This window comes from Eurosta solidaginis, chromosome 3, assembly GCF_040869045.1.
Source record: "Eurosta solidaginis isolate ZX-2024a chromosome 3, ASM4086904v1, whole genome shotgun sequence".
Classification (NCBI taxonomy): Eukaryota; Metazoa; Arthropoda; class Insecta; order Diptera; family Tephritidae; genus Eurosta; species Eurosta solidaginis.
In genome coordinates this window covers 172,869,171-172,882,404 of record NC_090321.1, presented here as the reverse complement: position 1 = coordinate 172,882,404, position 13,234 = coordinate 172,869,171, and the positions used below count along the sequence as shown (strand labels likewise).

The window sequence follows — 13,234 nt, the reverse complement described above, 5'->3', positions numbered from 1 at the left end:
TACTTTACCTCTATATCAATAGGACATATTGAGGATTCAGGGGATTCCAGTTGTTTCGAGAGATTTGTATAGTTTTAAGTAATCTTCTTATAATCAAATATATATTCTTAAAACAATCGGAACTAAAATACAATAGGTCATGATTCCTGGTTGGAACAGTTCCCCTACCGGACAAGCGCGCTGATATAAGTGCACAGTAGAATTAGCAGCTTTATTTTGGTTTAATTTAGTTTTATTTAATATTTAAACACAAAATTCATAAGATCATTGGAATTAGGTTAAGGACATAAAAGCTATCCAATGGTCGTGTGAATGAATAATTTAATGCTTAAGCAATATATTTGACAATATTTTTTTACTGATTACTAATCAAATAAATTTTTCCAACATTTTCATGCTCACTCTGAAATAATGCGGATAATTTAACAATACTACATTATTCAACACAATCTAATTTGATGAATAAACATAAAAAAATTGTGGAAACGAAAAACGATTTAATGTCTTTTTATGGTTGTGAATTAAAAATGTGTAAATATGTAATATAATAAATATCAACGCGCAATATTAATCCAAATTAAACTAACAAAAAAATTTTAAATACCACAAAATACCAACAACTATAAAATTGCAAATTGAAATCATAAACTTTTACCGCCCACGTTATCAACTATAAAATTAACAAAATAAAATAAAAATCTCAAACTTGCAACTTTTTAAACTTTAAACAAAAAAATTCAACTTATGCAACAACAGGCAATGTTTTTGTAATTGCTGCAATTATACTCGAGCGCAACCTACAGAATGTGGCTAATTATTTGGTTGTATCGCTGGCAGTGGCTGATTTGTTGGTGGCGTGTCTAGTGATGCCACTCGGTGCGGTTTACGAGGTAAGTGTTAAGCGAAGTTTACATAAATTGGTGTCAGTTGTTGACGAAAGCTGTGAAACGAGGAAACAAAAACAAACTTTTTCTCATTAATTACACCCAAAAAAGTTGTCACAAGTTCAAGGAAAAAAAAAAAATATGAAATATTCCCCCAAAACCATCAAAACGGTGTCTTTTCTCTTTGTGTTACTTTTTGCATTGCACATTTAAAGGACTTTACTTTCCTGATGCGCATTTAAACTGCCAAAATCATAATCTTGATGGCAGCTTAGATGCAAATGCGCTGCATCTTTGTTTGAGGGCATCTTTTTTGAGGCCATTTTTCTTCTCGAGGCCGCTGCTATGGGATGCCTCTAAGATAATATAGCAGCAACGTGAGAAAACATGTAAATGCATACTGAAGTCATAAGGCATGCTTGATTGTTGTTGTAGCGATAAGGACACTCCCCGAAGGTTTTGCGAATATTATCGATGTTGATGGGCCCCTACCGAATATAGATCTGGTACATTTCGGTAACAATAACCATTAAGGTACAAGCCCGACCATCTCGGGAACGATTTATTATGACCACAAAGAGCCTTCTAGGCCATCACATCCCCACTCTCTAGTTCCATGAGGAGCTTGGGGCAACCAGAGCCTTGGGTGCTAAATAAACAGAATTCTTCACGGCTAGGTGAGGCTGAAAATTGGGTTGGTGAAGATCTAAATTGCGCTAACAGCCTTTTGAAAGGGTTGCGTACAAAAATTCTTGAATCATTGAGCATTTCAGTCGCCTCTTGCAACAGGCATACCTGTCGCGGGTATATTCCAAACCCTCTAACACACTGGCCATGGGCATGCTTAATTGAGCAGCAGAAGAGGGGTTTGATCGGGAAAATGCTAAAAAAAATGGGCATGGTTGGTTGAACATTTACACCATCAAACCCCACTTCTGCTTCATTAGTGAAACTAGTTTCTCCCGAATCAATAGCTAATTCGTGTTTCAAATAGTCACCAGAAGCTATTGCGAGAGGATTTAGGGTATTTTAAATCTTGGAAGTTGTTACTAACTGGGATTTAGTTTCCGCCAACGACTTATTATCAAACTATGTAATTAAGCTTTTTCGCCTGCACTCCACTCTATGCCAAAACAAGGAGGCTCTCTCCTGAAATGTTACACTGGACATATAACGCTTTTGTGGATCCAATATGCTTCCTTAAGCAAACTGCATCGACTAGTTTGTATTAGCATAACGGGTGCGAGAAGAACGTATCCTACTGATGCACTTAGTACCTTAGTCGGAATATCTCCGATCATCATTATTATAATATAGAAAGAGGCAACACTTGCTGCGCTAAAACTTCAAAATATCTCCACACTAAATAGCGAAAACTCAACAGGGCATATGAAAGTAATGAGGAAATTCATAACAAAATTCTGGAGCTGGGATCTTTGGGCCGAACTTCAAGATATGATACCAATGGGATGCTATCCCACCTTTCAGGCAGAAATCCATGCAATATAATTTTGCGGTAGATAAAGTCTAAAAAGTGGATTATCCTTGAGAAGCATCTTTATTATGTGCATGCCTTGTAGTCTTAAACAATTACTTCTGGTAAAAGATTTTGGAGTCAAAATCACGTTTTGTTAGAATGGGTTCCCCAGCATCAGAAACAAATGAACAGGACGACTACCTATCCAACAGGGTTAGGTTAGGTTAGGTTAGGTTGGGTGGTAGCTTCCCTGATGAGAGGAAGCTCACTTGGACAACATGACGGTCCGTTGTGATACCACATATAATAAACTAAACCAACGGTGACGTAGATATAACTACTTAGAGAATCGTTGGGTAGCAACGATAAAGTTCCGAATGATCCCGATCTCAACCTTGGATAGCTCCTCGGGAGATCCAAGTGAGTCACGACCAAAATACTTTCGCCTAGTTCTGGCAAAAGCTGGGGAGTCAAGCATAAAGTGATTTGGTGATTCCACCTCATCATCCTCCATACAGCTGCAGCAGGATGGAGTTTCCAATATATTGAGACGTACCGCATGGATACCCATGGGACAGTGCCCTGTCAAAACCCCAATGACCATTGATAGGTGAGCCTTAGTGAACCCAATTATTTCAGCAGACCTCCTGCCATCCACTTTCGGCCAGAAAGATCTTGATATCCTACAAGACGTAGTGTCCGCCCAGCGTTTGCTGAGCTGACTCGAGGCCCAGCTATGGAAGAGCAATCCACAGGTGGCTAGCGGAATCCCGAAATCCCTACAGCCATCTTCATCCGGTTCAGTTGTACCGATTCGGGCTAAGAGATCCGCTTGACAGTTACCCGGAATATCACTATGGCCCGGGACCCAGATAATCTTAATTGTAAAATAATTCGATGCAATCGCAAGTGTGGTCAGGCACTCCCAGACCACCCTCGATCGCACTGTAGTTGAGCTCAAGGCCTTTATAGCCGCTTGGCTATCAGAGTAGATGTTAAATTCCCTAACCGTAGTAGCGCTGGATAGCATTTCATCCACCGCATCCTTAATCGCAGCAACTTCCGCTTGGAATACACTGCAGTGAACAGCCAACTTAAACTTGCGGCTTACATTTAGCTCTTGACAAAAGACCCCCCGCCAACCTTTCCGACCAACTTCGACCCATCCGTGAACAATTTAACCGGTCCCTTGCCCCAGATAATTCCTCTTCTCCACTCCTCCCTCGGGGGAATGACTGGGGTGAAGGTTGTATAGGGAGCGGCCACCGGCATGCAATAGTCCGTCCTGTCCGGGATAAAGTCGAAACTAGTAAGAAGGCTAGAGTGTCCGAAATCAGAAAGCATATAACCCATATCACGAAGCCTGACCAAAGACCGGGCCGCGGCTGCCTTTCCCGCAATATGTACTAGATGTATATTCAGCATGACATTCAGTGCCAAGGCAGGTGTTGTTCTCATAGCGCCACTGATGCCGATAAGCGCCGTCCGTTGCACTGACACTAGCATTTTGGAGGTGCTCGCCGTGTACAGTGCTTTCCACCAGACCAGCACCCCATATAGCAGAATCGGTTTGACCACCATCTCATAAAGCCAGTGTACTACTCCTGGCGAGAGCCCCCATCTCTTTCCGATAGCCCCCTGCAGCAGTACAAGGCAAGCGCGGCCTTCCTGGCCCTATCTTCCACATTGGGCCTCCAGGACAGCTTCTTGTCCAGAACAATTCACAAATATTTAACCCTGTCAGTAAGTACCAACGGTACCCCTCCAATCGAAGGAGTTCTGAAGTCGGGTATCTTATATCTCCTTGTAAAAAGAACCAATTCTGTTTTTCCCGGGTTGACCGCCACTCCACATGATTCAGCCCACCTAGCCACAGTATCCAGGTATCCCTGCAGAACATCGCGCAGGGTGCCCAGAAATTTGCCCCTGACCAGGATAGCGAGGTCATCTGCATAGGCAACCACCCGACAGCCATTGGCTTCCAGCTCCACAAGAAGCTCGTTGACTACCACAACCCAGAGCAGAGGAGATAGGACACCTCCCTGTGGCGTGCCCCTGCACACCTTCCTCCTTATTATGGCTCCTCCCCACTCCGCTGCGACAATTCTGCCGCATAGAAGTTTGCTAATAAATTCAACCAGAGCCGCTTCGACTCCTAAACCCACCAGAGCTCTTTCGATTGCCCCCGGTAGAACATTGTTAAAAGCCACCTCGATGTCTAGAAAGGCACCCAGAGCATACTCTTTATGTTCTAGAGACCCCTCTATTTGCTTTACAATCGAATGGAGAGCCGTTTCCGTCGATCTGCCTTTGCAGTACGCATGCTGTGAAGCCGATAGTAACCCTCCAGGTATCCTTTCTCGTAGGTACAGGTCAATCAGCCGCTCAAGCGTCTTAAGAAGAAACGACGAGAGACTGATTGGCCTGAAATCCTTAGGTGACACATGAGAGCCCCTGCCGGCCTTCGGAATGAAAATGACCCTAACCGTGTACCACGACTTAGGGATATAGTTAAGCCTGAGGCAGTTAGTGTAGATGATGGCCAACCAGCGGCAGGAAATCCCTAAAGACCTTTGAAGTTGTGCAGGAATGATGCCATCCGGACCGGGTGACTTATAGGGCTTGAACGAATTTATAGCCCAGGATATTTGACTTTCCCGTAGTGGGATGGCAGGCATTTCTGCATGGCCAGCAACCGCCGACCACGCAAGCGAAGATCCCTGCGCAACTGGGACATCGGGAAAATGATTGTCCAGTAAAAGTCTCAGGGACTCCTCGCTACTCATCGACCAGTCCCCACCATCATCTCTCAGATACCCCCGAGGGGAGGGATTCCTAGAGAGTAATTTTCTAAGCCTCGCGGGTTCATTGCAGCCCTCTACGTTTTCGCAGAAGCTTCGCCATGAATCTCGCTTGGCTAACCTTATTTCATATTTATAAATCCCCAGACTCACCTTATAGAGCTCCCAGTCCGAAGGTAGTTTACTCCTCCTGGCTCTATTAAAGAGCCGCCTACTGGACGCTCTTAGGTCGTCAAGGGAATCAGATCACCAGGGCGGCTTGCCCTTCCCCCTGTAAGTTTTCAGTGGGCAGGACTGTTGAAAGGCGCTATTGCTTGCCAAGGTGAAGTTTTCCACCAGACCGTCTATTTCAGATTCGGACAGGTCCGAACCAACGATAGGCGCCTCAGGCAATAGCTCTCCCAACTTCCTACAATACAAGTCCCAGTTGGTACTTTTAGGGTTCCTAAAAGATATTTTACCGGGACGTTCTTCGTTCACCGAGAACTGAATATATCGGTGATCAGAGAAGGAGTGCTCGTTGAGAACCCTCCATCCAGATATCCGATCTTCCAGTTCTCTGCTAACCAGGGTGAGGTCCAGGACTTCCTCCCTTACTGCAGTAATAAAAGTCGGGTCATTCCCCCTATTACATACATCTACAATAAAAGTAAATAAAGACTCACCTGTGGTGTTTGTATCCGAGCTACCCCATATGCTATGGTGTGCATTAGCATCGGCACCTATGATTACGCCAACACCTCTCCGCTTTGCTTCAGCGGTGATTTCGCCCAGTATCACAGGCGGTGGTCCGGTTACGTCCCCATGGGGCATATACGCTGAGACCACCCACAATTCGCTACTGCCTCGCTCGAGGCAGACCGTGGTTACGTCAGCATTGCTGAAATTAGAGAGAATAAAAGCTTTAAATTCCTTTTTAATAAGCACACAGGATCTAGGCCTACCTGCCTCCCCATGCACCAAGGTGTTGAATTTTCCCGTCCTTAATCCAGAAATTTTTCCGCCGTTACGACTCAGCCACGGCTCCTGGACAAGGACAATATCCACTCCGCCTTTCTCAAGACAGAGCAACAAGTTTGCGGAAGCCGCCTTAGAATGCTGAAGATTGATTTGACGGATTTCCATCAACACCACTTTTCTTCTTCTGCACCCCATCCTTGGCGGCTTCGCCCTCGGAGACTAGGAGATCCTCCCCCTCCCCCAACAGACGACTTACACTGATGACGGATCCCGCCATCGATGATTCGCCCTCGGAGGCCAGGAGCTCCTCCTCGGCCCTATCAGCCAGACGACTAGCACTGATGACAGATCCCGCTATTGACGGGACGTCAACAGTGCTTTCGCTGTCCAAATTAGCGGAGTCAGCATCCACAACCATGGGTACTGGCTCCCCTGCGGACGCCTCCACCTCCCGAACAGTCTCTGTGGGAGAGGAACTATCCCCCCTGGAATCGGCGTGGTAGATTTTGAGAACCACACGCTCGAGGCCATAGGAGATAACCCCCCTCGTGTCAGAGAGAGGACCGGTGGACTCTGCGTTTAGCAGAATCAGCACTTGCCGACGTGGCTTAACAGCCTCCTCTACTCTGAGGACCCTCCAGTTATGCGTCGGAAGGTTCGGGTTGCAGTAACGCATTAATTCGAGTATTTTCTCCGGCTGCGATGGCCCGGCAGGCAACCACACCCGAGCCCTCGGTCGAAGGGTGAGATCCCTCCGTTCCACGGCCTCTAATCTGGCCCCCCTCCAGACCTCCCCTACCAAAGAAATTATTTTCTTAAAGATACAGGCCGACCGCTCGTCAGCACAAGTAATCAGTCTAAAACCATGATACCACCCCGAGTATTCGAAGCATGGCCGCGTACCTGGGCTCTCCATAACAGCGGTCATATAGGCCGCTGATATGGCGCTGGCGACCCACGGCCACTCCTCTCGGGAGATGGCACCATCCTCCCTACTCCTATCCAGGACCCCGAGGGTGATGGAGCCTGCACGTTTAGCGATTTCGCTAAACGAAATTGCGTCCCCACCTCCTCGGGCCCTTTTTGTCGTTGAGGCATTCCGCTCATCCGACCTTTGCCGCTTCATAGCCCCCAAACCCTGCTGCTCACCCGCATCGTTCGACACCGGTGTGTGGTCGTCGCAAGCTACGACGCTCCTGGCCCACTCCAGCGTCCGGGAATGCTTCTCAGACATCTGAGCTGCATCCCTTCCGCCGTAGCGCTCCAAGATCTTCTCAGCTAGGCGCCGATCACCCAGAGCTTTCCTACGCGGCGTCGATCGCCTACCTTTCCCGGCAGGCTTCGACCCCAGGGCTCCCATTGGGAAAGCTCCTCGCGACAGGGCTTCCTTACTAGTACTGGGCTGGTCCGTCGCATTCGCCGGACCTCTGCCTTTCCCTGTCACAGCCCCATATGGGCCTACATTGGGTGTCGGTTTCGACACCCCTCCACTACCCGAACTACCCGTACCTACGGGGTTTGAAACCAAACCCCTGCGCTGATCTGTCTGATCAGCCCTTTTGACCCGCCGGGAGCTTTCCCGGCTGGCGGCGACCTGCTTCGGAGCACTCTCCGCACCTGTCGCGTCCCTCGCACCATGACGACTTTCGCCGTCACTCCTACCCTCCTTTTTATTCGTCTTCGTGTCCATTCTAAGAAGTCCCCCCTCAAGGCCGCTATCCGGAGCCCATTGTGTAGTCGCCCTTCAACGGTCCCGTGGTTATCTATGCTGCGCAGGGAGGCCACGCGAGGGTTGACGCATTACCTTATGAGTAATGCGTTCAGAGCCAGACCGGACGCAAAGCGGGAAAATCTTCAACCGCACCTACACCACCAACTTAACGGCGATGGAGCCGGAACGTACCTTGAGGCCCGCCACGGTTTTAACGGGACGTGGGCAGGTGCAGCATTAGCCTACCAGCCATTTCGATAGGGTTTCACCCCGACCTACTAAGGTGGCAGAATACTGCACCTACCAGTCCAAAGTCATCAATTCCTATCCATAGTCAAAATCAAGTCCCTAACAATCCGGTTCGTCACCGTTGAGTACCGATCTTGACCCTTAACAGGGTCCTCCCTCCCCTGAGCTCGGCACAATGACTCAGGGGTGCGGGTTTTATCGAGTTGTCCTCTCTAGATCCGCCATTATCAGTAGAAGCAGGGGCACCTCGTGCAGGACGTGACAACCAATCACGTGTGACAATTCGTCACTATGGCCGGTCTAAGACTGATACCAGTCCCTGATCCAGAGCCTGGAACCACGTATGATATCCAAGCCAAGTATCTTAACCCCCATCCAACAGGGTACTATAGCAGCAATGTACGGTTCAGAGCTCTTCTGTGGGCTCACAAAGGCACACACTGGGGAAACCATAAATAACTGGGAAACAAAGCAGCTAAGACAACACTACATTGAATACAAATGGCAAAGACAGAACAAATTGTTTATACTACCAGCAACGATAGTACCAGCCAAACTCATTGATATAAGCAGAGAGGACCTACGAACTCTCACTCTACTATAGGGGGCACTGTAGTCTACGACATCATCTAAGTATGTTACATTCATTCGATACGCAAATCTGTGGCTTGTGTGAGCAGGAGGATCTTACGCCGGTTCACATTATCTGCGAATTTATAGATCTGACAAGGCAGAGAATCTCACATATATATGACGTGACTCTTAACCCCATATTGTTGCTGTTGTAGCGATAAAGATAAACCTTGAATGTTTTGGGAAGCATTCTCGATTTTGATGGGCCTTTAATGGATATATGTAGATTCCGCACGTCCCGGTTACAATCACCATTAAGATACTATCCCGACCATCTCTGGAACGACTTAATTTGACCACATTGAACTTTCTCGGCCATCCCGCCTCCCCACCCCCTAGTTCCATGAGGAACTTGGGTCGCCAGATGTCTGCTAAATAAGTGTATGACATATGCGTATTAGTAACAGGATTCGCCTTCGCGAATTTCTTAAACTGAAATTATATTTTAAATGGCAACTACACTTAATTTTTTATGCGCAATGCTTCGGGCTCCCAAACTGGCACAGTCACCGCAAATGGGTTCAGAAGGTTGACTCCTTGGCGCTGTTCAGTCCTTTCCGAAAACATGCCAAACTTGCCTCTTCAAATCGCGGAAGTTTTCGTATACTCGAATTCGATCATAACGCTGCTATATAGACAATGTCTAGTACTAAGCCGCATTTTTCATCCTACCCCTTTTTGTTTTTTTGTACGAATTACTCTATAGTTATGCTCTTACTGCTCATGAATTCCGCCTGGTTGACTTGTTCCCGCAGATAGCAGGTGTGGACTGATGTTGGTTTCGCCAACATGGTAATCCGAATTCGTCTTCTTCTTGTAAGAATGTTCCGCATATCGCAATCCCGCTATTGCGAGTGATTTTTTCTACTAGGTTTGTATTTAAGTCGGATAAGTTTAAATCGTTTTTATTACTATCTTGAATCCCAGCTCTCATTAATCGCTGCTAACATATTTATTTTCGCTGTAGTGTCTTCCAACTGTGTTTTCTCTTTTTATTTGCTTCGGTTTCGAGGATGGCATCCCCTTTCGCCTAGCTCCTATATAGGCTTGCTCTCTACTTAGACAGTTCACTTTATTAAAAATTAGAGCCTCGCTGTTGAGTTTCTATACCGCCCATTTCTAGGAATCTTAGTACCAAACTATATGCAAAATTCAACCCGTCCAAGCTACCGCGCCCGACTAATAATCCCTGACTCGTTATATCAGGGTCTTTGCAGCGGTTAAAGTAAGAAAATTTTAAACAGCACTGCTGTTTCACAACGTCTCAGTTTTCGTGGCGGCTTTCAGCATTAAATCTTTTTCCAAAGTAAAAACATTGACATAATTTTGAAACATTGCAAACCAAAAAACAAAAACAAAGCCAACCCTTCAATTTTCCTAATACTTTCATATGGCGGCCACCGTGGTGTGATGGTAGCGTGCTCCACCTACCACACCGAAGATCGTGGGTTCAACCCCCGGCCAAAGCAACAGCGAAAATTTAGAAGAAAAAAAAATGTTTCAATTAGAAAATAAAGTTTTTCAAAGTGTGGTCGCCCCACTGCAGTGATTTGGCAAACACTCCGAGTGTATTTCTGCCATGAAAAGCTCTTCAGTGAAAATTCATCTGCTTTGCAGATGCCGTTCGTAGTCGGCATAAAGCAAATGGGTCCGACCCGAAAAAACTTAAAGAAGCACGACGCAAATTGGAAGAGAAGCTCGGCCTAAAATCTCTTCGGAGGTTATCGCGCCTTGCATTTATCTTTTTATTTATTCATAAAAGTTTATTAATCGAAATATAATCTCCTTATTTGACATTTCTGTTTTTAACAATTTATTTATTCAAGAACAAAAAATTTTCTCTAATGATAATCATTGTTATTTTTTAATTTTTCTAAATTTTAAAAACAAAAACAATTGTTAATAAACCATGAGCACTTGGGAATGTCAAACAAAGTAATTGACAATAAACAAATTCAGCATTATCAATGATTTGCAACAGATGGCGCAACGTTGAATAAATATAGTTGGTAAGAAAGAATAGAAGTAGCAATTTGTCAAACAAACCACCGCTGGATAGCTAAATGGTTAGCGCAGCATGCCTGAAGCGTACTGATGATGAATGCTTAGCACCCTTCGAATTGGATCTATCTGCGCAGCTATGGCAGGTTGTCTGAAAACTTTTCTACTTACTATTCCAAAAACAAAATACAAATTTTCGAATTTAGAATAATTAAAAAATAACAATAATTATCATTAGAGAAAAATTATTGTTCTGGCCTTGAGCTCGAATCGAACCTTGAATCATTTATCAATAGGCCGATAAAAACACAAATAATTTATTTATTCTTTTGTGCAGATAAGTGAGGGTTGGATACTTGGCCCAGAGCTATGTGACATTTGGACATCATGCGATGTACTTTGTTGTACAGCATCCATTTTACATCTGGTGGCGATTGCAGCTGACAGGTGAGATTTAAATACGTATCTAAGAAACACTTAAGTGAAGAATGAAGTTAGTAGCACATTTATTGTATGCATAGTTCGTGTATATTAGACTGGATCAAAAAATAAATCGCAAAAGCAGGCTCCTAAATTTAAAACTTATGTTATGAGCGTCTTGGAATTTTTTTTCATCTTTGCAAGATAGCTGCAGATTTGATTTTGCTTATTTAACATCCACTCTTTAAAGTTTATGTGTAATTTTTAAGCTATTGTATAGATTTTATCACGGGCTTGGCGACTAAATCAACAAAAACCGTAACGGATATTTGTCAAAAAAGTTCCGAAAAGGCTCGAAAAGGTTCGAAAAGGTTCGTAAATGTTCGGTGTTAGCAACAGGCCAAATACATAAAATTGGATCTCTATCATAAACAGCTGTGGGCGCCACTACATTTACACGGTTACTGAATTGAGAATGTGTTAGTAAACACGAACGCGTAGCGAGCACGAAAGCAAAATCAATAGGGTTGAACACATTCAACACGGCGTCTACAGACCACAACCACAATAAAGCAAAGCTTGGCGACAAACGTAGCCAAGTATTGACTTCTTGATTACTTTGAAGGCGGCAGCCACCAATATAAATTACAGCAAACAATAGCGAAAAATTTAGAAAAAAATAATAATTATGAACAATTTTTGTTACGCGAATATTAATTATGTTTAAAAATGCGCAAAAGAATGATTTTAGCTTTTATTATCTGTTATTTACTTCTATTTTAGTTTTTATTGACAAAATAAAAAGGACGGCGCTCGCTGTCGCTTCCTAAAAATAGAATTAGGTTTAATCTGGCTACAACAGCTTTCGTGATTGATTGTCGTGCTGCTCTGTCGCGCCGAAAATAACGACGCTCATAAGAACATGTGTGTGTAAAAATAATATGACGGATGTGGCGGCTACACCGCCGTCGTGAATGTGATCAGCCTTAATTATTTATTTAGTTTGATTTCAATGCTTGAGCGGTGAACACGTGTCACACGCAATCGTACGACCATTGAAATCAAACTCATAGTACAGGTTTACAAGTATGATATGTATGAGAGGGCAACAATTCCTTTCTCTTTCTAACACACTGCTGTTTGACACTTCGGTCAGTGTCAAACTATTGTGGAACTCAGTGGAACATGCGTTTGACACTGAACGAAGTGTCAAAATTACCGTCGTTGGAAAAATTGCTGTCGTTGGATGCGACGCAGGGGAAAAAAAAGGGCGGAATATCAGTTATGAGTTGCTGTGATGGTAAATTTTCTGAACGTATTTAGTATGAAAATGTAGTGCAACTATATGGGTCCTACAGAAAATTATATTTGATTGAAATTATATTATTGAATTGGGATATCTGAGGACGCGTCGTTATTCCAGTATTAAGAATAAAAACACGGGTGCTAAGTTTTTCTACCCGTTCAAAAGTTCTCCGCGAAAAACAGTTTGAAACCGAGGTTGACTGCAATAACCCGTCCAAAAATGTGGAAAGAGAAATGAAAAGACGCGTTTTGTCCTCTTATCATAGTCCAAAGGCGAAAAATATTCGAATTATTGGAAGCGAGGCAAAACGCGTCCATTAATACCTCCCCCTATGTTTTTGGTCGTGTTTTAGCGATCGTCCCTGGTAATAAAGTATCACAATTTGTTAATTCAAATTGTCCAAAACATATGGATTTTAAAGAGGGATGTAATTAAGTGCTCGTTTGAAAGTAAATAAGGGCATTTCTTTGTAATTCTACGATAAAAATTTTACGCAGTTTTCGTTAGCAGCTACTACACTTTTCTTGGACCTAAGAAGTACAACAGTGCCAAATAGCATCCACAAAAAAACGAACAAGAACAAGCATTTTATCAGGTGAGCGTGGCTGTGTATGTGCGTGCTGCTACATATCCTACTTGTAGCCCTGTACTATGATCAAACTAAAACAGCTGTCGTTGATTTTCACGAAGTAGCCATTGTGCTATCGCTTATCCTATACATATATGGTCGCTTACAAGCCAACCTAATAAAACCGCACTGCGTTTTTTTAGCGCACGCAAGCAACCGGCGTT

General features: G+C 44.3%; 1 protein-coding gene across 3 annotated transcripts in view; it reads left to right on the top strand.

Annotated features, from left to right (window-relative positions):
* 5-HT1B (5-hydroxytryptamine (serotonin) receptor 1B) overlaps window positions 1–13,234 on the top strand; it is a 163,667-nt gene that overhangs the window by 71,716 nt on the left and 78,717 nt on the right. For all 3 annotated transcript variants that reach the window (XM_067773900.1, XM_067773899.1, XM_067773898.1), the window contains exons 3-4: window positions 757–890; window positions 11,054–11,163. In XM_067773900.1, the coding sequence (XP_067630001.1) occupies window positions 757–890; window positions 11,054–11,163 (244 nt within the window). The remainder of the gene's footprint in view (window positions 1–756; window positions 891–11,053; window positions 11,164–13,234) is intronic.